The 27,417-nt window shown below is 36.8% G+C and overlaps 1 protein-coding gene across 11 annotated transcripts in view; it reads left to right on the top strand.

Annotated features, from left to right (window-relative positions):
- R3HDM1 (R3H domain containing 1) overlaps positions 1-27,417 on the top strand; it is a 134,098-nt gene that overhangs the window by 38,736 nt on the left and 67,945 nt on the right. For 7 of the 11 annotated variants that reach the window (XM_087858476.1, XM_087858211.1, XM_045782899.2 and 4 more), the window contains 5 exons: positions 1,216-1,470; positions 4,163-4,314; positions 7,684-7,785; positions 10,045-10,344; positions 23,604-23,727. In XM_087858476.1, the coding sequence (XP_087714602.1) occupies positions 1,216-1,470; positions 4,163-4,314; positions 7,684-7,785; positions 10,045-10,344; positions 23,604-23,727 (933 nt within the window). The remainder of the gene's footprint in view (positions 1-1,215; positions 1,471-4,162; positions 4,315-7,683; positions 7,786-10,044; positions 10,345-23,603; positions 23,728-27,417) is intronic. The other 4 variants (XM_045782907.2, XM_045782915.2, XM_045782934.2 and 1 more) reach the window with 4 other exon arrangements.

Genomic DNA, 27,417 nt, shown 5'->3' on the forward strand with positions numbered 1-27,417 from the left:
ATAATAGAATATTGCTAGAGATAGGTAAATTTTATTAATATAAAAATATGCATATGTACAAGATATGCATTTATTTGGAAAATGGCCACTCAGTCATCATAACAAAAAAAATTAGTATATTTATGAGACTGTCACTTAGGCACACACTGCTGAATTAAAACATTTAAGATCATGTACTGTTTGTAATTGTACTGTCTTCAGAGATGAAAGGAAATATCGCCTCTTTTAATAGGGAAAAATTATTTTTGTTAGAGTTTTTATCAGTAGTCATTTGGCACAACTTAAAATAGAAGTTATCCTTCAGAAGGCAATCTGTATAATGTATCGTATTTGTTTGTTTCAGTCATTAAAGATTCTCCATCCCAGAGTCAACTCTTATTCAAAACCTAATTAACTATATACATTTTCAAAACCTTTTCCTTTCTTTCATTGTCTTATTATCCACTTTTAGCTATTATACTGAAAGTCAGTGACATTTTAAGTCTCTGGGTAATAGAAAATGAAATAGATTGCAGGAATGAAAACAGCTAAAAATAAATTATCAAATTTATTAAGTTTAGTGAGAAGTAAATTTTAAACTGATGCAAATATAATTACTTGGATTATTTTTCATGCTGTCTTTTTCCCTTGCTATGATAAAAAATGGAAAGTTGACTTTACGTTAAAGGAGGTTGCTATAATTATGAGCTTAAAATGGAATTCTGCAGTGAAACTTCACAGTTGTTTCTCTTGATAGAGAATTTATAATTTTTGTTATCTCCTACACTATTCTTAATCTTTGTGTTCTTATAGAAAAGGGGTTTCTGATATAAGAGGTTTTAGGCATTTGGCTGTGCTATGTTCTTTTTCCTGGGGGAAAATTATAATCTGTATATTCCTAAGTATTAATCTATAAAGGTAAAATGTACATAACCTTGTGCTTTGGGGAATGTGGGTAATGTGCTTTTTGTGGCAGGCTGTGGCTGGTGTTATTATAAACTTGCTTAAATTGCATGCTTTGGCTATGACTTCTCTGACAACTTATGTGATCAGTTTGCTGTATTAAACTTGTTCATGGTGGGGAGGGGAAGCAAAATTATACAGTAAATCAAAAATACCCAATGCTTTTTGTGGTAACCGCATGTTATGCAATGTGAATTTTATTGTTACGTATTTAAAACCTGCGTTTTTATATGAGGTTTAAAAAATCCATATTTTTCATTACTCCTCCCCTAGGTTCTGAGTCTTCTGGTAGTGTAGGGTCATCTACGGGCTCTCTTTCTCACATCCAGCAGCCTCTTCCAGGTACAGCTCTCAGCCAGTCTTCTCATGGCGCACCTGTCGTCTATCCAACTGTCAGCACTCATAGCTCTCTTTCCTTTGATGGTGGCCTAAATGGGCAAGTCGCATCTCCTAGCACTAGCTTCTTTTTGCTTCCCTTGGAAGCGGCAGGCATACCACCTGGCAGTATTCTGATCAACCCACAAACAGGTTGGTATCCAGAAAAAGGTGTTTATTTCAGTTGAGATAGCAGGAGTTATTGAAAATTAAAGAATGTGTATTAAATGTATTATATGTATATGTGCTGTCAGCTTTTTATTTTTTATGAGTAAAAAAATTTTCTCTAGAACTTTAATAAAACATTTCTGCTAGTAAATGTTCTGAGACATATTTATATCAGAAAGTATTTTTCTCTTTGCGACATCCATATGTCATCTTTTAGGCCAAACAGTGGCCTAACCATAATTGAAAAATAGTTCATTTCCTAGAAATGAGACAACCACCATTGAAAGAGCTTTATTTGATTTAAAAAAAACAAAAATTATCCTAGGAAAAATAGTATGCATTTCCTGAAGAGGGAAAGAATAAACAGCTCTTATTCATTATAGAATGAAGTAGACAGAACCTATAAGTAATTGTCCTTCTGAATATGGTAATTGTTTTCTCCTGAGAAAAAGGTAAGGGACTTATTATTATTATTATTATTATTATTATTAGGAAAAGGAACTAGGTTGTCTTTATGAATTAATATTGAAGACACATATTCTTTATAGTTAGGTAATAATTCTCATTTATTCAGCATTTACTATGTGTCATGTAATGTGTTAGGTGCTTTAAATACATTATTTATAACCATAACAACCCTATTATGTAGGTGAAATCCTCAGTTACAGATAAGGAAACTGAATCTCAGAGACTCAGAAACTGCAGTCATAATGTATTTCATTATGCGTGCAGTATGAGCAAATATAGAAAACATGATCTTTTGAAAGATCACATGAAGTCTTGGTCCCTATTCATAATATTATAACCCAATAATTTTGTGAGATAATGAGAACAATCTTATAAATCATTTGATAACCTTCCTTAGAAATTCTCACACTTAACTGATATGGTCACATCAGCACGGCAGTAGTTGGGCAATGTAGGTAAAGGTGAGAGTATCAGGGTCTCTGTGTGCTCCTGAACCTTTCCCTTTGTTCGTTGTGGAGAAGACCATGGCTTGGAACTCGTTACCTTCAGTTTTCTTTGCATCTCTTTTTTTAAGATAAAGTGTTGGAACTGTTGTTTCTATTATAAGAATTGAATAACTGACTATTCAGAAATTCAGTTTTTGCTTAATAACCATTATGTTCTTATCCTTCAGATTTATTATATTACTAAACTTCTTGTTTTCCTGAAATAGGATATAAGATGACTTAATTTACTGTTTACTATTATTTTTCATTCAAAACATTTTAGTTAATGAGTTTTTGATAATATGAAAGGTTCAACTGAATAGGAAATGATAGAGTGAGCAACTGATCAACCTGAAATTGAATTGTAGTCTTAATTTTAAGTGTGTCCAAAAGTGATCTCTTTGCTTTTTGAGAACAGCATTACAACATATCCAGCTTTTTTCAGACAGTCCGAAAGTTACTTTTAAAACATGTTTCCACCCAAATCTTCTTTACCATTTTTTTCATAATTATTTAACAATCAGTAAATATCCAGCATGACTTGTTTTCATATAACTAAATCATCAAGAAACTAATGAAAATTACTTGAATTTGAAGGACTTTGTCCTCTTGGTAGCTATGGAACAGTATATTCTTCTCTCCCTACAATTACTTTATTTTATTATGTAAGTTTCAAAAGAAAATGGGGAGAGGGATTTACCATGAAAGAAAGGATAATATGAAAACAATTTTAAAAACTATTATTCAGTCAAATTTCTCTTACTTTCTTCTGTATTCCTCCCATTCTAAATGGATATCATAGTGTATTTCACATAGTCCTTTTTTGTTTTGTTTTTTTAAGTAATATACTGTATAGAATAAGGAAAAATACTAATTTTGTTAATTTATTTACATGTGCATTGAAAAAAAAGTCTGGAGGAAGGTATCTAAATTGTTAACTATAAGATTATTTTCTTTTGATCTCTATTTATTAGTTATTTTCCCATGATAAAAATATTATTTTTATAATAATATAAAGTTGTTTAGAATGTATGTGTACAAAAGAGAATTTATTTACGTAGGCACTTAAGATATCCCCCCAGTAATCAGTAAGCAATAACAACAGGCCTCAAAATCAATACTAAAGTTTTCTCTTACCTGTGAATCAAGCTCATTGGAATTAAAAAGAAATTATTTTGAAAATTCTTTAGATTTCAGAACTTAATGTACTACTTTAGAAGTTACAAAATAAGGACTCTGCCATCAAGTCCATGATTTGAAATTTGAAGCTGTCAACCATTTGTAATTTTCATCCAGTGTTAATTTCACTACTCAAGTATACACAGTGTGATCTATAAACTAGTTTTTTCTCACCACCTAATAGAGGCTAATTAATAATATTCCAGTATCCCAAAGTCAAGAATTTTTTCTTAAAACTGAAATGTGTTACAGCCTTACAGGACCACAGTCCTATACCTGAGTCCCTTGAGCAAGATATGTTCAGAATTCAGAGGCTTTTGAAAAATATAAAATAACTTCAGTAGATTTTGGAGCAGCACCCCGCATGGTAAAATGCTTCAGCACAATTTTTGAATATTTACACCAAGAAAATCTTTCAGTTTTCAGAAACTTGGGTCTTTAGGATTGTGAATAAGGATTATAGACAAGTGTTGCAAATTGATCGTAGAATGACCTATGTTCGATATCTATTGTAAGTATTTTTTTCCCTCCTCTTAATTTTTCAGGTCAGCCCTTCATAAACCCAGATGGAAGTCCAGTTGTGTATAATCCTCCTATGACTCAGCAACCAGTTAGAACCCAAGTGCCTGGACCTCCACAGCCACCTCTGCCACCCCCACCACCTCAACAACAAGCAGCTAATCACATTTTCTCACAGGTGCACATATCCATGATTACATAATGCTAAGTTCATCTGCCCTTGCTTATTTGGGACTAAACTCACTAATTATAATTGGGATAGCCCAAGTATTTCTTAGAACTTTAATGTTCTGTACCAGTGATGTCCCATTCCCTGCTTGTAGGAAGAGAGGTTAACTTCACAGGACTTCCAGCTAATATAGAATATATATTGGACGGAAGGAAACTTTGTGTCTTATGAGCCTATGTGGTGAGTATGTTCTCCCCATTCTACAACAGCAAGAAATGGATAAAAGGAATAAAAACAAAATTAAGATTATGACAGTGAGCAAAATAAGTTAGTTGCTCTAAGATTCAACAGATCAAGAAGATAGAAGAAACTGAGTTGAGTTGTTCAAGTTCTGCAAGGTACTCTCCATTCCGTCTACCCTATGAAAGAGAGGGTTTTGCAAAAACATTCTGAATTAGAATTCTCAGAAGCACTCTTAGTAATGTTTTGAATTTGTATAAATGTTTAGAGTTTACACATAAGCTTTCGCATTCTGGCTTTTCCCCTATAGATGTGTTACTCATCCTTGGGTAACTTGATTATACCAGTGTTAACTCTTTTACTTTTATTCTCTTTTAAAAGTTGTGTAACATCGCAAAGACAGTTTGTATAGTTAGTTGCACCTCTTTTTCCCCATAAGACTATCTAAATATTCCTCTGTTGAGAACTTGCGGAATATTTTGATGATGTATGAAAGAAGTATGATGAGAAACTTGAACTGGAGAAATTTCATTAGTTTTGCTCACAAGTTATATCATTTGTACTGCAAGGGTGAAGAATGTAGGAGCAGTTTGATAAGATTATCAAATATTTTGAAAGTTTTGTAGATAATCGTACCTCTGGCAGTTAAGACTCCTAATAGGCAAGGCAGTTTATATAAAGTAGAAGGATTTCTAGGTTTTTGCTGTGCTTCTAAGACAGTACAAATACATGTAGAGGATATTGCCTAAAACCATTTCCAAAGACTCCCGTATCTGCTTCGCAGCCCCATTTGATTACAAACGCTAAGGTACACATCAGACTACGTAAAACTCCCTCCCTGGCCTTCTGTGCCTTGCCTTCATTCGCTTTGGGCCTGAAGTGTTTTCCTTCATCGTGCTGTTGCCTTAGTTGTCTTTGTAGTGCTATGTATTTTCACCAGGACCTTTATAGGCCTGCTTTTCACTTCATTCAGTGGAAATAATGTTTGTCTGGCAGCTTCTGAAAAGTCTAAGGGTTTATCTATGGTTATATATTTCAGATTATTATCTCTTAGAAATTATTTTGTCTGATTCGGAGATGAGACAATCCTAAATGAAGGGGTAGACAGCTTAGTTTAGAAATAGAGCCTTGATGGACTATAATTTAAAATCTTGGGATATGCATCAACTTCATGGCTGATTTTCCTAGCATTGCCTCAGGTGTTTCAGGTAAATTCATCATCAGATACCAGGAGAGAAAATTGATGAACAAATGATACTCAGTAACCATTTTTTGCAGAGATAACCCATCCATGAAATTTCAAATAACCAAACAAAATAATACTGTGATTTCCAAAACCTTCAGATGGGCTACATGTCTTAACAACCAATCACTGCAAGTGGATGTTGTTTTGCAACCAGTTGCAATTTTAAGTGGGGAAAGGAAGTGCTGAGGCTTTTTCTTTTCTAAGTGGTGTCAGAATTTCACTTTGATCAACCAGTGTTCTCGCCCACATTTGTCTCATTACCGCTTGACACTCTGGGAGACGTTAATTCATACCATTGGTGTTCATAGGACTCCCCTTTCTTTTTATCCCCCAGCAGTCTAAAGCTTTTGTTTCATCTGACACTTACATAGTAAGTCAGATGTCTGAAAGAAAGTTATGTCTTAATGGTTGTCTGACTTAATAACAGATCGAATAGCCTGTACTTTGGAAATTCTAGAGCTACTGCATTCATTTAATGTGGTATGTGCTGTCATCCATTAGGAAGCTTGCTAATTTCTAATCAGGAGGTTAGTGAGGGACCAGTGTGTCTCTACATCTTTCAGCTTTTACCCTTTGTAGTACTTTTACTTTAATTTTAGATTTTTTGTGGGATTCTGATCTAAGCCCTTTACTTTTTAGAAACTCTTGCATTGATTTTGTGGTAGAAGTGCAACTCATCATTACACATCTTAGTTGTCAGAACAGTTTCTCCTTATTTAGATTATTTCCTGGACAATCTTATTCAGTTCATTTATTTTGCATTTGTAAAGTATTCTTTTAGAAAATACTGTCCAGAGGGAGATTCATGTATATACATTTTAACCAAAAGTAAGAGTTTTCACTGGATAAAACCTGGGTTCCTCCAGTGTTTGCTTTACATGACTGTCTACAGGTCACTTAACTTATCTTCGCCTGATTGCCACCTAGAATGTGGATGACAAGAATCTTTAAGCCAGTATGTCTGTTACCCCTTCGGAATAAACTAGATAATATAAATGCAAGACTGGGAAACTAAATCAGATGCCAGTGTTAGCCTGAGGATGGCCGGCTGTACTGCTTAAGGTTTAGAAATGTTTAAAACGTTTTTCATTTTTTTATAACACCTGTTTTTTAGTGTCCTGAGAAACATAAAACTTATTGTATTTTCCTGAAATGCAGGAGTATTTCATTACCAAGAAAAATTTCAAGTAACTAGTTTTTTAGCTCCTGGCATCTACTCTCTTGATAAAAATTTTTAGTGGCAAGAAAGATCTGTTTATCTTCCTTGTGTAAAAGTGATATATATGTCTGTATGTGTGGGTGTGCCTCTGTGTGTGTGTGTGTGTGTGTGTGTGTTGTTCTTTAGGCTGTTGTTCTTAATGGTACCCACAGTATATTTTTCTTTAAAAATTGCTAAAAATTCAGACATTTTGGTCCCAAAAGAGTATTTAATCATTCCTTATCAAATAGAGAGGGTAATTGGCATATGTGTTCATTATCTGGTAATGAGTGAAGTTTATCTTTTTTTGTTTAGTGTCATAATACTAAATAGAGCAACTCCTCCATCAAACAAGGAAGTAAGACTGAGTGGTTTTGCCTTTACTGACTTAACCTGAGGATTTTGGTTAGATAATAGGATTTGAAATGTCTAAATTACCTGTTTCTGTGAATCTAATAAAGAAATCATTTTATGAAAAATTACCTAATTGTGTATTAAAGCATAGGGGTTTTTTTTAATTTTTACTATATAGTTTCTTCATTTAGCATCATTTTTGTTGTTTCCTTTATCGTTGTATATGACTTTATAAATGTAGTTTAAGCTATTGCCAAAAAAGTGTAACTTTCCATTTTATGCAATTCTTGTAACATTTTATTCTGACATTAACATTGTTTGCCAACCTGTTATTCCTTAGCCTGTTCGTCCTCTGCAGTCCTCTTCACAGCCTGTTCAGTACTCTACAGCCCCTTACCCATCCCCGCTCCTGCCAGTCTCACCCACCCAGCAATACTCCGTGGTACTATATCTCTATTCACCTCCTGCATTGTTTCTGTGGGCTGATGTGTGATGGATGCTCATGAATGTGATTAATGTGATACGATCTTCTGTGATTATTTAAAGTCATGGACACATATATACTGAAAAAGTGTTTCTGACCTGTATTAAAAATAATTTAGTCTCTACTGTATAGTATTTGTTTTATTGGCATATTACAGTGATTGTATAAATCCTAATCCTGCCTTTTCATAATGAAATGATTTTCAGGTTGACTATGTCCAAAGATGGTTTAGCTACTTTTCACATTGAGGTCAGTGCTATCTTTGCAATCCTGGAGTGGCAGCTTTCATCGGGGCTTAAGGCTTTCTATTCTTTCTGCAATACATAGGTCCAGTAGACTTCATACCAGTTATTAAGGTGAATTGGACCTTAAAACTACATAAGACATTATGTATATTTCCAAAGAAGATCCCTAGATATTTAATCTGTGACTGTAAAGAAATGGTACCTCGTTCAATCCAAAGTATGCCCCAAATTATACCTCTCAGTAAGAGCTTAGAAGCACCAGTGCCGTGAATTCTCTCTGTGACCTTCTATAGTTATGCTAAGAATAGGAGACAACCATGTAAAGTACTTCCTGCCTAGTGCCTAACATGAAATCAGTATTCAATAAGTGTTACTTTCCTTCCCTTAAAATGAGTCTCAGCCTAATATACTTTTCCCAGTGATGCTGTTATTTTTCCAGACTATATGGCATCACATTTTGACATTACTTTTCAAGTTAAATTGTAAGCCATATCTTAAAATCACTTGACACTTTTTAGAAATGTTTTCTTTTATTGAGAGTGTTTTTGTTTTGAGCTGGCGGCAACCTTATTTAACAACATTGGCTCTGAATGTTTTTCAAAAATGACTTCCAGTCTGAAAAAATAAAATTTTGCCAGCATTGAGAAGATCGAAAGTATCATTAGAATAGCATAAAAGCATCAAAAATGTTTTGAAAAATGGTGGATAATTGGAATAAGAAAATGACTTTTTTTTTTTTTTTTGAGATGACTCCATTGGCAGTATACAGTTAAAATATTTGGCCAGATTACTGTGTAATCACAGCTAATAAGTATATTTTGGTACATTTTACCCTTTTGAAAGTATTCATTGAATTAGGCTAATAGTGCTAGAGTATGTCAGAGCAGCACTGGGAAGAGTAAAACCACATATTTTCAGTCGTTGAATCAGGTTCCCCTTTTCAATCCCTTGTTTTCTCCATAGCCGTAATGCACTTTGCAAAAACCAGCAGACTGTAGAAATTGCAGACATGTGAACTTTGATCTGACAACTCAATTGCCACAATTTTTTAAGTAACTCTCCAAAAGTCTCTTCTTAACAAATTGTGGTATATACTGTTGCCAATCTGTGGCTCTTTGGGAGCAAGGGGATGCCATTTTAACCCCATTTTTGTCACTTCAGTGATATTGTCTAGACCAGTCAGAACTGGTCCTTATTGCTATTGAGTCAGAGAAAACATTTGTCAGATGGCATGTAAATCATAACCCTCTCTTGGCTGGACACCACTGCCTGCTCACCAAGTAGCAAAAGCAGTAGGAAACTGTCATTTGGATTAAATTTGTGTTAACATCTGACTTTAGGAAGAGACTGAAAAACACTAAGGAAGAATAGAGTTTATGGCCAAATTATTTTTGAGACATTAGAAGTATGGAGTGGATAGATTTTATATATTTTATTTCATTTCTACTAGTGTATTCAACAGGTATTGCTAAGATATACAGAGGTTCATAGAAGCAGAATCTTGCCTTTTTGGGAAGAGGTAAAGAGTATGATTGGTACCATGCCTTGCTAGTTACCTGGTCTTTGAAGTCCATTCAGAAAATGTTAACTGTATAATATAAATACGTCCAGTTTCACTTCCACATCCTAATGTTCCTTTAATCGTCATTTAAATAAGTGTCTTTCATTTTTTATTGTGAAATGTTGGTATACCCTACTCTTCTGCATGCTGCGCACTCCACTAGATACACTTTATAAGTAATTTATAATGACAGCATTGTAATATTCCTACTTTCCTGCCTCAGAGTTCTAATTTTATTGAAGCTGTTCTGTTAAATCATATCTGTTGTAGATGTACGATATCCATAATGCATACTACTGCAAATCATCTTAAAATATATGAAGCGGGTTTTTTTTCGATAAGTTTGGTTGATAAGCTTTTCGATAAGTATGTATGGAAGGCTTACTGATTTCTGACTTTTCCCTTTTTTAGCAGGACAGCCTTGGGTCTCAGTTTAGCCACATGAGTCTCGCCCGCCAGCCGTCTGCAGATGGTTCTGACCCTCATGCCACCATGTTCCAGTCCACTGTTGTTCTTCAGTCCCCACAGCAGTCTGGTTATATCATGACGGCAGCCCCGCCACCACCGCCGCCGCCGCCACCACCACCACCTCCCCCTCCTCCCCTGCCACCTGGGCAGCCAGTTCCTACTGCTGGCTATTCTGCGTCTGGCCATCCTGTCAGCCAGCCTGTGCTTCAGCAGCAGGGATATATTCAGCAGCCCTCACCACAGGTAATGTCGCTTTTTCATCTTTTCTCTCCTACAGAAACCTCTTCATTTAAGATCAGTTTAACCCTAATTAGAGAGCTTGCTTTTAATTTCACATGTTGAGAATTTGTGACAGTGTGTAAACAAAGCTGGTCATCATCTTCCCTTCTCTGGAGATTCTCAAATGCATGCTAGACGACCACATGACTGGTAGACCCTTCAGTTGGTTGGATGGTTAAAAGTATGTGACCTCTGAATTTCCTCTTGACTTGATTTTTTTTGTTTTAATTACCTTAAGAGAAACACAATAAGGTAAATACACTATAAAAATAAAATGATGCATTTCAGGAAGAAGTAAGTTAGTTTACGGAGAATTAACATCATAATACTGTTAAAGCTTTCAGTGTTATTTCTCTACATTTACTTAGATATTCCTTAATTTTTCTCAACGGTATTTGGTAGTTTTCATTATATAAGTATTGCATATATTTTGTTAAATATATCTAAGTATGTAATGTTTTTAAATGCTTTGTGGGGTGTCTGGGTGGCTTAATCAATTGAACATCTGCCTTCAGCTCGGGTCATGATCTCAGGGTCCTGGGATTGAGCCCCGCATGGGGTCCCTGCTCAGTGAGGAATCTGTTTCTCCCTCTCCCTCTAACCCTTCTCCCTACCCCTCACCCCAAAGATGCTCTCACTCTCTCTCAAATAAGTAAAATCTTTTTTAAAAAATTCCTTAGTATTCTAAAGGAGATTATTTTAAAATTTCGTTTTCTGCTCATCATTTGTTCATATGTAGAAATACGGTTGATTTTTGTGTATTGATCTTGTATCCTGTGGGCTTTCTTTTTTAATGATTTTTTATTGTATTATGTTAGTCACCATACAGTACATCCCCGGTTTCCGATGTAAGGCTCGATGATTCATTAGTTGTGTATAACACCCAGTGCACCATGCAATACGTGCCCTCCTTACTACCCATCACCAGTCTATCCCATTCCCCCACCCCCCTCCCCTCTGAAGTCCTCAGTTTGTTTCTCATAGTCCATAGTCTCTCATGTTTCATTCCCCCTTCTGATTACCCCCCCTTTCTTTATCCCTTTCTTCCCCTACTGATCATCCTAGTTCTTATGTTCCATAGATGAGAGAAATCATATGATAGTTGTCTTTCTCTGCTTGACTTATTTCACTTAGCATTATCTCCTCCAGTGCTGTCCATGTTGTAGCAAATGTTGAGAACTCGTTCTTTCTGATAGCTGAGTAATATTCCATTGTATATATGGACCACATCTTCTTAATCCAGTCATCTGTAGAAGGGCATCTCGGCTCCTTCCACGATTTAGCTATTGTGGACATTGCTGCTATGAACATTGGGGTGCATATGGCCCTTCTCTTCACTACGTCTGTATCTTTGGGGTAAATACCCAGTAGTGCAATGGCTGGATCATAGGGTAGCTCAATTTTTAACTTTTTAAGGGACCTCCACACTGTTTTCCAGAGTGGCTGTACCAACTTGCATTCCCACCAACAATGTAGGAGGGATCCCCTTTCTCCACATCCTCTCCAACAATTGTTGTTTCTTGCCTTGTCTATTTTTGCCATTCTAACTGGCGTAAGGTGGTATCTCAGTGTGGTTTTGATTTGAATTTCCTTGATGGCTAATGATTTTGAACATTTTTTCATGTGTCTGTTAGCCATTTGTATGTCTTCATTGGAAAAGTGTCTGTTCATATCTTCTGCCCATTTTTTGATTTGTTTATTTGTTTCTCGTGTATTGAGTTTGAGAAGTTCTTTGTAGATCTTGGATACCAGTCCTTTATCTGTAGTGTCATTTGCAAATATATTCTCCCATTCCGTGGGCTGCCTCTTAGTTTTTCTGACTGTTTCCTTGGCTGTGCAGAAACTTTTAATCTTGATGAAGTCCCATAAATTCATTTTATCTTTTGTTTCTCTTGCCTTTGGGGATGTGTCATGAAAAAGGTTGCTTTGGCCGATGTCGTAGAGGTTGTTGCCTATGTTCTCCTCTAGAATTTTGATAGATTCCTGTCTCACATTGAGGTCTTCATCCATTTGGAGTTTATTTTTGTGTATGGTGTGAGATAGTGGTCAAGTTTCATTCTTTTGCATGTAGCTGTCCAATTTTCCCAGCACCATTTATTGAAGAGACTGTCTTTTTCCCACCGGATGTTTTTTCCTGCTTTATCAAATATTAGTTGCCCAAAGAGCCGAGGGTCCATTTCTGGGCTCTCTATTCTGTTCCATTGGTCTATGTGTCTGTTTTTGTGCCAGTACCATGCTGTCTTTGTGATCACAGCTTTGTAGTACAGCTCGAAATCCGGCATTGTGATGCCCCCAGCTTTGTTTTTCCTTTTCAACAGTTCCTTTGAGATTCGGGGCCTTTTCTGTTTCCATACAAATTTAAGGACTGTTTGTTCCAGTTCTTTGAAAAATGTCCTTGGTATTTTGATCGGGATAGCATTGAAAGTGTAGATTGCTCTGGGTAGCATGGACATTTTAACTATGTTAATTCTTCCGATCCATGAGCATGGAATATCTTTCCATCTTTTTATGTCCTCCTCAATGTCTTTCAAGAGTGATTTATAGTTTCTAGAATATAGGTCCTTTACGTCTCTGGTTAAGTTAATTCCAAGGTAACGTATGGTTTTTGGTGCTATTGTAAATGGGATGGATTCCCTAATTTCTCTTTCTTCGGTCTCGTTATTCGTGTATAGAAATGCAACTGATTTCTGAGCATTTATTTTGTATCCTGCCACGTTACTGAATTGCTCTATAACTTCTAATAATTTGGGAGTGGCTTCTTTTGGGTTTTCCATATAGAGTATCATGTCATCTGCGAAGAGAGACATTTTGACTTCTTCTTTGCCAATTTGAATACCTTTGATCCCTTTTTGTCGTCTGATTGCTGTTGCAAGGACTTCTAGTACTATGTTGAATAATAGTGGCGAGAGTGGGCATCCTTGTCGAGTTCCTGATCTTAAGGGAAAGGCTTCCAGCTTTTCCCCATTGAGAATAATATTTGCAGTAGGCTTTTCATAGATGGCTTTTATGAGATTGAGAAATGTACCCTCTATTCCTATACTCTGAAGGGTTTTAATCAGGAAAGGATGCTGTATTTTGTCAAATGCTTTTTCGGCATCGATTGAGAGGATCATATGGTTCCTGAGTCTTTTCTTGTTGATATGATGTATCACGCTGATTGATTTGCGAATATTGAACCACGCTTGCATCCCAGGTATGAATCCCACTTGATCGTGATGGATAATCCTTTTAATGTACTGTTGGATTCTATTAGCAAGTATCTTGTTGAGGATTTTGGCGTCCATATTCATTAGGGAAATCGGTCTGTAATTCTCCTTTTTGAGGGGGTCTTTGCCTGGTTTGGGGATCAAGGTAATATTGGCCTCATAGAATGAGTTTGGTAGCTTTCCTTCTGTTTCTATTTTTTGAAATAGCTTTAGGAGAATAGGTATTATTTCTTCTTTGAATGTTTGGTAGAATTCCCCAGGAAAACCGTCCAGGCCTGGAGTTTTGTTATTTGGAAGGTTGTTTATCACTGACTCAATTTCTTCATAATTAATTGGCCTGTTTAAGGAATCAATTTCTTCCGGTTTCAATCTTGGTAATTTATAGGTTTCCAGGAAGGATTCCATCTCTTCCAGATTGCTTAGTTTATTGGCATATAGCTGTTGATAAAAATTTCTAATAATCCTTCCAATTTCAATGGTGCTCGTCGTGACCTCTCCTTTTTCATTCATAATTTTAGTAATCTGGGTCCTTTCTCTTTTCTTTTGGATAAGTCTTGCCAGTGGTCTGTCAATTTTATTGATTCTCTCAAAGAACCAGCTTCTAGTCCTGTTGATCTGCTCTACTGTACTTCTGGTTTCTGCTTGATTGATTTCAGCTCTAATTTTGGTCAACTGCTTCCTCGTGCGTGGATTAGGCCTGTCCCTCTGTTGCTGTTCCAGCTTCTTGAGGTGAGAATATAAAAACTGCATTTTAGATTTTTCTGTTCTTTTGAGTGAGGCTTGGATGGCTATGTATTTCCCCCTTAGGACTGCCTTTGCAGTATCCCATAGGTTTTGGACTGTTGTATTTTCATTCTCATTGGTCTCCATAAATTGTTTAATTTGATTTTTGATTTCCTGGTTTATCGAGTCATTCCTGAGCAGGATGGTTCCTAGTCTCCAAGTGTTTGAGTTTCTTCCAAATTTTTCCTTGTGGTTGAGTTCCAATTTCAGAGCGTTGTGGTCTGAGAATATGCAGGGAATAATTTCAGTCTTTTGGTATCGGTTGAGACCTGTTTTGTGTCCCAGAACATGGTCTATTCTTGAGAATGTTCCATGGGCATTAGAATAGAATGAGTATTCTTTGGTTCTGGGGTGTAGTGTTCTATATATATCTATGAGGTCCAACTCGTCGAGTATGGCATTCAAAGCCTTTGATTCTTTGCTTAGTTTTTGCCAGGGTGTTCTGTCTATTTCTGATAGTGGAGTGTTGAGGTCCCCTACTATTAATGTATTTTCATTTATATGTCTCTTTATTCTGGTTAAGAGTTGGTTTGTGTATCTTGCTGCTCCCCTGTTGGGGGCATATATATTTATAATTGTCATATCCACTTGTTGAATACTTCCCTTAAGAATAATATAGTGCCCTTCTGCGTCTCTAACTATAGTCTGTAGTTTAAAATCCAATTTATCTGATATGAGAATTGCTACCCCAGCTTTCTTTTGAGGACCATTTGCGTGAAAGATGGTACTCCATCCCCTTACTCTCAGTCTGAATGCATCTTTGGGTTTGAAATGAGTCTCTTGTAGACAGCAAATGGATGGGTCATTTCTTTTTATCCAATCTGCAACCCTGTGGCGTTTATGGGATGGTTCAAACCATTTACATTAAGACTGATTACTGATAGATATGATTTTAATGTTGCCATGTTGCCAGTAAAGTCTTTTTTTGTATTGGCTGTGACTTTCTGTTCTGTATCACTCTTGGGGCCTTTTTACTTTTATAGAACCCCCCGTAATATCTCCTGTAGGGCTGGTTTCGTAGTTACAAAATTGGTTAGTGACTGGCGATTCTGAAATGTCTTTATTTCTCCATCAATTCTGAATGACAGTCTTGCTGGATAAAGGATCCTTGGCTGCATGTTTTTCTCTGAAAGAGCTTTAAATATGCTCCCCCAACCCTTTCTCTCATTCCAGGTCTGTGTAGACAGGTCTGACGTAATTCTGATGCTTTTGCCTTGGTACGTGAGAAATTTCTTTGCCCTGGCTGCTTTCAATACTGTATCCTTGCATCTAATATTTGCGAAATGCACTATGACGTGACGTGGCGTAGGTTTGTCGTGGTTGAGCTTGGGAGGGGTCCTCTCTGCCTCTTGGACACGAATGTTTGTTTCCCTTGCTAGATTAGGGAAGTTTTCAGCTACAATTTGTTCAAATATCTCTTCTAGACCTCTGTTTTTCTCCACCCCCTCGGGGATGCCGATGATTCTAACATTGGATCGTTTCATTGAGTCAGTAATCTCCCGTAACCTACATTCGTGGGCGTGGATTTTTTTTAAGACCATCTTCTATTTTCATTTTTTCCTCTATTAACCCATCCTCCAATTCACTAACCCGTTCCTCTGCTTCTGCGACCCTGGCTGTCAGAGCCTCTAGTTTTGCCTGCATTTGGCTCATAGAATTTTTAATTTCTGTCAGATTCGCTCTCATTTCTGTCCTTAGGGATTCTATATTCTCAGTAACCTTTTCGTTTATACTTTTTTCAATTCTACTCATCATTTTGACCATCGTTACTCTGAATTCCATTTCTGATAATTTGGTTACATCCATATCCATTATTTCTGTGGCAGAGGCCACAGTCTCACTGTCTTTTCTTTGCTGGGGGGGGCTTCTCCTTCTTGTCATTCTGATGAAGAGAGGTTGCGGGGTTTCCAGAGCCCAAATTATTGACTGGGTCCCAGGCCGTGCCCCTTGTTTTATAGGGATCTTAGGGATGTGGGCTTCTTCTTTAAAGATTTTATTTATTTATTTATGTGGCAGCCAACCAGCGAGAGAGGGAACAGAAGCAGGGGAGTGGGAGAGGAAGAAGCCGGCTCCCAGCGGAGGAGCGCGATGAAGGACTCCTTTCCGGAACGCCGGGATCACACCCTAAGCCGAAGGCAGGCGCTCAATGACTGCGCCACCCCAGCACCTCGGGTTGTGGGCTTCTTGATTTTTCAGCCTGCCTTCTGGGGGAGGGGCCTGCCGCGCCGATACTCAGGCAGCCCTGTTTGGGTAGAGTCTCGGCGTCCCCTGCGAGGGGGGATGGGGATGGGCACTCTCTGAGCCGGTATTGCCAGGCTTTTGTTCTCTGGCGGCTTTCCCTGGCGGTTTGCTGTGCCTCTTCTGAGAGTCAGAGCAGCAGCGGCCAAATTTCAGCCTCTGTCACGGAACAGAAGGATTGCGGCCCGTTCTCTACTAATGTTCTGGCCACTTTAACTCTGTTTCTGTTGGTGCTGCTCAACCCTGCAGCGTCCCGGGATGTGCGCCCCACACCCGGCGTCCCAGCCCTCACTTCCAGGGCCAGCGCGTCTCTGTCCTTTGTGTTTCTAATGCCGCCAGCCGCCCCGCGCGCGCTCCCGGATCTCCCGGTCTCAGTCTGGATCCAGTGAGCGCACCGGGATTCCCGTGTTCCGCGAGATGCCTGGTGGCGCGCGCACCCGGCTCACGGTCTCAGTCTGCTGTTTTGCGGGTGCCGTCCGCGAGCCCCGCCCGCTCTCCCGTGCAAGTGGCTACCGCTTCCTGGCGCCCGAACGCGGCGGCTCCCTCCCCCTTCCGTTTATCTTCCGATATCTGTGCGTGGTTTCACGGCTCCCCGCTTCGTACCTCAATACTCAGCGCTGGAGATGTTCATTTGTAGAGATCCAGATGCATCTTCCTGCGTCTCAGGCTGGTTCCGTGGTTGTTTAGGCTGGTCTGGTACCGATCCAGCTCGACTCGGAGGACCGGCTGAAAACGGTGTCTCCTACTCCTCCGCCATCTTAACTCCTCCCAATCTCCTGTGGGCTTTCTAAATTTAATTCTAGTACTTTTTTCATAGACTGCTTAGGATTTTCCAAATTGAAGACCATTTCCTGATGCATTATCCTTTCCAATACTTTGCCTTTTATTCCTTTTTCTTGCCTTATTGAATTACCTATGAGCTCTAATGTTGAATATACACACAACACAACAGGGGGAAGTAAAATCCCTAGCATTCATTTATTAACTAAAGCTAAGTTTTGAAAGTACATATTCGGGGCGCCTGGGTGGCGCAGTCGTTAAGCGTCTGCCTTCGGCTCGGGGCGTGATCTTGGTGTTCTGGGATCGAGCCCCACGTCAGGCTTCTCTGCTAGGAGCCTGCTTCTTCCTCTCCCACTCCCCCTGCTTGTGTTCCCTCTCTCGCTGGCTGTCTCTATCAAATTAATAAAATCTTAAAAAAAAAAATTTAAAAAAATAAAAATAAATAAATAAATAAATAAAAAAAGAAAGTACATATTCTTCCTTGTTTCCAGTCTTAACAAAAGCGTTTGGTTTTTCATCATTAACTATGATATTATCTGTGAGTTTTTTGCCCTCTGTCATGCCCTCTATCAGGTTGAGAAATTCTCTTGATTTGGTGAGTCTTTACCATGAGCTGAGTATTAAATCTTGTGAAATCTCATTTTCTGCATCTATTGAGATGACCATGTGATTTTTCCCTTTTACTCTATTTATACAGTGAATTATTGTGACTGACTTTTGAATGTTAAGTTAATCCTTTCATTTTGAGAGCACACTACCACTTAATCATGATGGAATGTCTTTTTATATATCGCTGGATTCATTTTGCTCATATTATCTTACGGATTTTTGCATGCATGTTCATAACAGAAGTTGGTCTGTAGTTTGTGTGTAATGTCTTTTTCAGGTTGTAGTATCAAGATGGCAATGATTCTGGCTTCAAAATGAATCGGATACTGTTGCCTTCTTCATTTGCTAAAACAGTTGGTGTAGGATTCTTCTTAACATCCTTCTTAAATATTTGCTAGAATTCACTAATGCATCCATCTGGACTTCGAGTTTTTTTGTAGGGAAGATTTTAAAATTACAAATTCAATTTTTTAGGAGCTATAGAGCTAATCCAGTTTCCTTTTCTTGTTTGGATTGAATTTTGTAGTTTGTATCAATTTAATTGTCAAACTTATTAGCAAATGGTCATTCACGAATTCCCCTTATTATACTTTTAGTATCTTAAGGATCTATAGTGGTATCGCCTCTTTAATTCTTAATGTTGGTAGTTACACTCCTCTCTTCTTTTTCCTTTATTTACTCAAGAGATTTATCAATTCCATTGATGTTTTTTAAAAACCAACTTAGGATTTCATTAATTTTATTACTCATTTTCTATTTGAACGATTTCTACTTTTACCATTGTTTTCTTCCATTTGCTTATTTTGGGTTTTATTTGCTCCTTTGTGTCTGGCTTCTTAAGGTGGAAGCATAGATCATTCATATTTAGATTGTTCTTCCTTTCTAATATAAATTTTTTAATGCTATAAACTTCTCTCTAGGCAATTAGCTTCAACCCACAAAACTGGATGTGTTGTGTTTTTGTTATCATTTCATTCAAAATGTTTTGTCTCTTTTGTGTGTGTGACTTTTTTTTTTAAGATTTTATTTATTTATTTCGACAGAAAGAGAGAGAGAGCACAAGTGGTGGGGGGAGGCAGGGCAGAGAGAGACAGAGAAGCAGGGTCCCCACTGAGCAAGGAGCCCTATGTGGGGCTTGATCCAGGGTCCCTGGGACCATGACCTGAGCCAAAAGCAGACGCTTGACCAACTGAGCCACTCAGGTGCCCCTGTGTGTGACTTTTTTGACAGATGATTTATTTTAGAAGTGTGTTATTTAATTTCCAAATATTTGGGACTTTCTAAATACCTTACTATTATTGATTTCTATTTTAATTTCATGTGGTCAGAGAATCTACTCTAAGATTTCATTGTTTTGGAATCTCTTGAGTCTTATTTTATGTCCCAGTATGTAGTCTTTTGGGGGAAGATCTATATGCTCTTGAAAAGAATTTGTATTCTGTCGTTTTCGTATTTTGTGATTTCTTTTGGTTTTGTTTTGAGATGAAGTTCACATAACATAAAATTAACCATTTCAAGGTGAGCAATTCAGTGACATTTAGTACATTCACAGAGTTTTGCAACCATCAACTCTCTCTAGTTCTAAAATATTTTATTTTTATCACCCCAAAAGAAAACCCTCCTCATTAAGCAGTTACTACCCATTCGTCCCAGCCCCCAGCCCCTGGCAACCACCACTCTGCATTCTGTCTCCAAGGATTTGCCTATTTTAGATACTTCATATTAATGGACTCATGCAATATTGTTACCTTTTGTGTCTGGCTTCTTTAGTTTAACATGTTTGAGGGTTAATCCATGTTGTGGCATGTATCAGTACCTCATTCCTTCTTTTGTCTGAATAATATGCCGTTGTATGAATATACCACCATTTGTTCATCTTTTCAACCACTGATGGATTTGAGATGTTTCCACCTTTTGCCCATTGTAAACAGTACTGTTATGAATATGTAGGTACATGTTTTTATTCAAGTATCCACTCACATTTATTTGGGTATATACCTAGGAATAAAATTGCTGAATTAGGGGTGCCTGGGTGGCTCAGTCGTTAAGCATCTGCCTTAGGCTCAGGGCGTGATCCCGGTGTTCTGGGATCGAGCCCCACATCAGGCTCCACCATTGGAGGCCTGCTTCTTCCTCTCCCACTCCCCCTGCTTGTGTTCCCTCTCTCGCTGGCTGTCTCTATCTCTGTCAAATAAATAAATAAAATCTTTAAAAAAAAATTGCTGAATTATATGGTAATTCTGTGTTTAACACAGAAATCGCCAGCCTGTTTTCCACGGTGTCATTCTATATTCCCATCAGCAATGTATAGAGGTTCCAATTTCTCCACATTTTGACAGTAACACTTATTATTTACCTTTTTAAAATTGTTATTACCATCCTAGCCATCCTGGTGATGTGAAGTGGGTGTTTCATTGTGGTTTTGACTTGTATTTCCCTAATGATTGGTGATATTGATCATCTGTTTATATACTTGTTGGCTGTTTTCTCCCTCCTTTGGAGAAATGTCTATTTTAAGTCCTCTGCCAATTTTTTCAGGAGATTGTCTTTTTGTTGTTGAGTTGTAAGAGTTCTTTATATGTACTGTATGCGAGACCCTCATCGGGTGTGTGATTTGCAAATATGTTCACCTGTTCTATTCTAAAAGTCTTTTTGACTTTTTGATAATATCCTTAATCTACAAAAATTTAACTTTGATGAAATCAGTTTTGTCCATCTTTTCATTTTACTGCTTATTGCTTTTCTAGTCATATCTAAGAATCCATTTCCAAATGCAAGGTCATAAAGATTTTATCTTTATGTTCTCTTTTATGAGTTTTATGGTCTTTAGCTCTAGTAATTAGGTCTTTTATCCATTTTGAGTTAATTTTTGTGTATGATAATGAGGTATAAGGGTCCAGCATCATTCTTTTGCATATATGTATCTATCTGTTCTGGCATCATTTGTTGAAGCCACTGTTCTTTTCCCATTGAATGGTTTTGGTACTCTTGTCAAATATCAGTTGACCATAAATGCAAGAGTTTGTTTCTAAACTCAACGTTTATGCTATTTTCTGTTTCCACCTTTATGCCAGTACTACACTGTTTTATTACTATGTCTTTGTGGGAAGTTTTAAAATCAGGAAGTGTGAGTCTTCCAACTGTTCTTTTTTAAGATTGCTTTGACTATTTGCCTATATGGCTTGTGATTCCATGTAAACTTGATGGTTGGCTTTTCCATTTCTGCAAAAGTGGCCGTTGAAATTTTGGTAGAGATTGCATTGCATCTGTGGATTGCTTTGGATGGTACTGCATCTTAATATTAAATCTTCCAGTCTTTATGAACATGGGATCTCTGTCCATTTACTTAGGTCATCTTTAATTTCTTTCATATTTTACTGTTTCTTGCATTTTGTATCCTCTAAGTATCAGTTGAGCCAATGTGGTTGATTCGTGTTTTTCAGATCTTTTATCCAGTTCTATCAGTAAATGATAATGGATTTGTCTATTTCTCCCTTAAGTTCTGCCAGTTTTTTAATAATATTGAAACCTATATTAAGCAATTTATATTTATCATTTCTTCCTGAGACATTGGTGTATCAGGATAAACTGGCAGATGTATACAATAATTGCAGTTCAGCGATCATTATGAAATGATTTTTTTCTCTGTAGTACTGTTTCTTGTCTTAAAACCTATTTTATCTGTCTTTAATATAGTGACTTCAGTGTTCTTTTTATGAGCATTTAAATGGTATGCCTTTTGCATCCTCTAATTTGTGACCTTAATATTTAAAGTCTGTCTTTTGCATATAGTTATATATTTCATCTTTGCTGTTCTGTCTAGTCTCATTGGAATGTCTAGTCCTTTTAGCTTTAATATGTATGTTGAGGTAGGTATGCCACATTGTTATTTGTTTTCCATTTGTTCTATCTCTATTTTATTCCTATATGCCTCCTTTACTGCCTTCTGTATTACTTGAGCTCCTTTAGTGTTCTAATTTAATTATTTCTTTGGCTTTTTTACTAAAGTCCTTTAAATCTTATGTTTGTATAGTATCTTTAGCTTATAAGTTTCTATTTCAAGTTCATATGAAACTGCAAGTAAAATATAGTAGTCACATAAACAGTATAATTTTATTTATCCTCAGTTGTTTGTGCTACTGTTGTCATATACGTTGCATGTGTATACATTATAAATAAAATATATTGTGTTACGATTTTTGCCTTAAACAATGATGTGTTTTTTTAATTAAGGGGGAGAAAAGTATATACTGTTATTTATACACATGCTGAAAAGTATAATAATAGATTAAGATCTGAAATTAGGACATACCTATCGCTTGCTGATACCTCCAGGAACAATTAAGGGATCACATATGTATTGCATCTAATGGTTCAGAAATAGAAGAATGTTACAGTAAATTTAGGAGATTCTTGGCTTATAACTGATCTAGAAATTCTGTATTCAGCTGGTTTCCAGATGAAAGAGGCACTCTTTAAGATGTCTACAGATGTCTCTTCTTTTAGAAGTAACCCGATGGGAAGAGCAGAACTAGCTTATGAAGCTAATAAAGTTAATTTACCACCAACTTCTACATCACTGAATTGTTTATTCCTTATTCTAAACTAGGTCAGATTACTTTAAGAGAAAAGCACAACTGATATAAATAGCTCCAGAAGGAAATAGAATCAAGCTAGTCTTACTGGGTTTTTCCCCAGTTTTATTAAGATATAATTGACAAATAAGATTTGTATTGGCATTTTAATTTACATTAGAAATAGGAGAAAAAGAATGGAACCAGCACAACTGTGCATTAGCGTGAGAGTAGATAAACTGGCAGATGTATACAATGATTGCAGTTCAGCGATCAGATTGAATGAGCTAGCAGTGTACATGTTTCAACCAAAATAAGTCTTAGAAAAGGAATGTTAATTGCAAATAAGTTGCATGGAGTTATATATAGTAGAGCACCATAAATGTAAATTTTTTAAATCTTCAACAATTTTCTTTACAGATAACACATATAGTAGCAGTTTAAAAACATTTATAGGGGGACGCCTGGGTGTCTCAGTCATTGGGCGGCTGTCTTCAGCTCGGGTTGTGACCCAGGGTCCTGGGATTGAGCCCCACATTGGGCTTCTTGCTCAGGGGGGAGCCTGCTTCTCCCTCTGCCTGCTGCTCCCCCTGCTTGTGCTCACTCTCTCTGACAAATAAATAAATAAAGTCTTTTTAAAAAAATAAAATAAAAAAATAAAAACATTTATAGGAATCATATATACCAACTATAGGATAATGGTTTTTCTGTTGAACATAGAGCAAAAGAATGTTGGAGTGAGCCCTTGGCTATTTTAATAGTGTTTGGTTTTATAAAAGAGAGAGGAAAATCTGAAACAAATGCACCTGAAAACTTTAAACCTATTAAATCTAATTGCTGGGCATATTTGTAGGTGTCTTTTGTTATGTATTCTGCATGCTTGAAATTTTTTTTTTAACTTTCAGTTAAATTTAAAGCTAAGAAAATCTGTTTTCAGATGGTATTAAAAAGAAGTATTACTCATTACACTCGTTCCTCAGAGAGGACATTTCTATTGCAAGTGAAATTGACTTTTTTTCTCTCAATATCCTAGATGCCAGCCTGTTACTGTGCTCCAGGCCACTATCACTCCAGTCAACCTCAGTATCGCCCAATCCCTTCTGTCCATTACAATTCACATCTAAACCAACCACTGCCACAGCCTGCACAGCAGACAGGTGAGTAATATTTCTGAGGCTATGATCTCTTAGCTATGGATATTGCTTTTTTCATTCTGCTTTATTTCAGTCTTACTCTTAAGATACTGCCTCACTCCGCCTGTCAGGGGTCCTAGATGTGATACGTATGAATATACAAACCACCGAGATTGAAAGAGTGGGCAAATCATAGCACCTGCCAGAAAATAACTCTGCCAGGTTTATATGCTAAAGTGTTCAGAGCCATAACGAGAAGACTATACCAGGCTAATCAGAGTAATGAGCAGCTTCCTGTTACTCCCTGCCATTGTAGTAAAGCCTGTTTGGGGGCCTGATAATCCACCTCTGTTAACAACAAAAGAGAGACAAGGCAAGCTAAGAGGTCTCCTGAACAGCTAACCTAGAAGCAAGGACCCAAGTAACCCAACTTTGAGAATCTGGCCTGGTGAAGATATTTTGATGTCTTGGTCTCAGTAAGCTTTCAAAAGGAATGATGTTCTTAAATATCTTTTTTGTGTTTTGTTTTTCAGTTTACTGGTTGTATAGTGAAAGGTATTTTTAAACCAAATGCAGTCTAATACTAGGCATATCACATATATTAAAACTCAAAAGATTCTTTTCCTTTTGCCCTCTTAAATTTTCCTTAAGCTTTCAGTGAAAACTACTGTGACCTCAGTGTAAAAAACTATCTTGAGTGAATTCCTTTCTTTCTGTACCCCACCTAGATTTGTACTTCTGCCCTAGATGTGTAATAAGGTACTTTTCAGCCTTTCATAACTCTAGCGGTTGAAGTGGAATGTTTATTGGTATCTTTGAGGCCTTTTTAGCTGGTTGTCACTGTTGGAGGCTCTCACACTATATCAGCTTGACTCACTGAGACCACATAACCCTCCACTCAGGCAGTTTCTTGCCTCTTGATATTATGTGCAAGTCATAAGGGGAGCCGTGGTTTTAGGAGAAAGACGTCTGCACAGGGCAATCTGATGAGAAGTATTCTCGCTTCTCCCCACTTGTGCAGTCTTCAGTGATCGCTGTGACTCACCAACTTCCTTAACCAGAGAGGATTCTTACTTATTACCCCTGGAGGGGAGCTTTCAGGTTCTTAACCCATTGTTCCTAGGAGTCATCTTATACTTAGTACAAGGTCTTCCCTTTTTCGTGTTACTAGCCCTGTATTGTAAGTGTGACGGATGTTCTTCCAAAGGATATTGAGTACAAACATTGTTCACTTTAGCCAACTTAGAATTTGTCTTCTGTCTTAATTATGACTCCCTTTAGTTCAAGTTTTCCTGAAGTTTGATAATACAGTCTGCTTCAAATAATATAAAATTTTGAAAGTCATCAAAAGTTGTTCTTTATAAGGGAACATTCATTGTGACACCATTCATTAGCTTCAAACACGTTTTATTCTCATAGAAATTATTTTCTGAGTTTTCCTGGGCCACAGTGACTGACTTTTCATATTGTTTTGTCTTGATTTTTTTTTCAAAATTATAATACAGTGTACAGTTAATGTCATGATAACAAAAAAGTTTACTTTCACTCTCCCCATTCAAATATCTCCTGTGTGACTAATTAACTTGGTTCATTAGTACAGCTTATTAATGAGGCAAGCAGAGGTCCTTTGCTCTGTATTTGTGTGAGCTTATTAGTTTCATTCTTTTCCATCGCTAAATTTTTATTCTTCCGCATTGTCAAACTGCCTACAGAATTAAAACCTTCAATCACAGGTCGGACCAGTGTGCTTTTACAAATGCATCTCGGCAAAAATATTCCCACTTAATGGAAAACAACTGAACATGCCACTCCTCCCAAATGAAGGCCAAAATATCTGTGTTACAAAGAGTAGGTGATACAGTAATCGTGGATTTTTTCCTAACGCTAATTATGGTGAGAAGGAAGGAAACAAAAGTAAGTTAGATTGCATCTGTAAAGTACAGGCACAGAAAAAAGATTGTATGTCCGAATAGTTTTTGACATTGTGTTTGACTCTTAAAATCATCATAATGTAACATGTTTTATAGAATTTGTCCTTCCACTTATTTTATGTACTGTCCTCTCGGTTTACAGGCTTAAGTTAGTTGCATATCATTCAGTGTGGAGAAAAAAAAGAGAAATAAATCCTCACAGGATCCTTATCTGAGAGGGAAAGAAATTTTGTTTTGTTAATAAGTACAATAGCAAATTCCTCTTTAAAGAAAAGTTCAGTAGTGCCAGTGGCAAGTGTTGTGTTGGTAATTTTAACAAACCTTTTAATGGAATTAGTAGGATTTGAACTACTAAAAAAGTTATAATCTAAGAATTTGTAGTTAGCTAATGGTTATTTTTTATGTTAAAGCATGTAGAAAAGTGTGCATTTATGTTTGTGTGTATCCTAATAGAAAAGTAAAATGCAGTGGGAAATGGACAAGGCAATTTTTTCTGATTTTTAACAAATTTATAGCAGTTTTTGTCTACATAGTTTATATTTTTATATGTACACATCATACTTTCTGGATTTCATTTTTTATTCTTTTCCTTATATTTCCCTACATATATTCCACAATCCCAGTCTGATTAAAATTAGAAATAATTTGTTAATGTCTCTTACATTTTTGTTTCTTGTCAAACAACATTTAGTGAAGAAGCATATTATTTTCTTTTATTACATAAAAGGGTAAACCTAATTGTTCAACCAAATAATGAAAACAATAGGTTTGGAACAGCTCTTCTTCACTGGGGCACGAATAATTTTTAAATGTTTATATATGAATTTAAAGAAATTGTCCCCTACCTTAACAAATCCAATTGAATTAAGTGGTGTTTGTTGGGTTTTTTGTTTTGTTTTGTTTTTTAGGTTTTTGGTTTGGGGGGGCGATTACCTCTTGAATTAAGTAATCTTAAACCAGGGAATATGGCAAGAGAAATAAAAGATTTTCTGTTATTTTCCCTTTTGGGGGTTGGAGAGATATCTCAAGGATAAAATGCTTTGGTCTTCTATCCCACATGCGTGCTAGAGGTCCACAATAGTTATTGATCCCCTTGACAGTTATGGGAATTGACTTGAAAACAGTGCTAACACTATTGCTGAGGAATGAACATACATATCTTGTGTTATGAATGTGAAACTGTCGTGGTCATTCAAAACAAGGTTAAGTCAACCCCAGTCAACAGAAGCAGAAGAAATTCTGGCTATTTGCGGCTTTCAGACAATGGAGTGTATAGTGTGAAAGAAAACAAAATAGGAGTAAAATCCTGACAGCCCTTATTCATTTTTAACTGGTATTAGAGCTATCACTTAAAGCTTCTGGGTTTCAATTTACTAACTTGTAAAGTGTAAGGGAGGTTTACTATATTGTTTATTGAAGCCTCTGTGTACTCTAAAATTCCATGATTCTATGTTTCTAGCTTACGTGAGTCCTTTTTAGTTCAGAAAGGTAGAATATTAGAAGATTGGTTTGCAATAGCTTAGTGACTTACTGTCAATTACTAGAGTCACACAAGCAACTATTTCAGAAGATATGGTAATTTGCCATTTGCAATAATAAGGATTTATTATCTTAACCCTTTATCATAAAGTTTACAGCTTGAATACTATAAAGTATACTACATGTAAGGAGCTTGATATAAAGAAACCGTTCTGCACATAGTAGTTACAGCAAAGATTTTGGATTTATGAGGCCCTGGCTGTTTTCTGTGTAGCTGCTTTCATTCCTATGACTCTTTTTTGAA

The sequence above is a fragment of the Ursus americanus genome, chromosome 1 (assembly GCF_024610735.1).
Source record: "Ursus americanus isolate L20-20 chromosome 1, mUrsAme1.1.p, whole genome shotgun sequence".
Lineage (NCBI taxonomy): Eukaryota > Metazoa > Chordata > Mammalia > Carnivora > Ursidae > Ursus > Ursus americanus.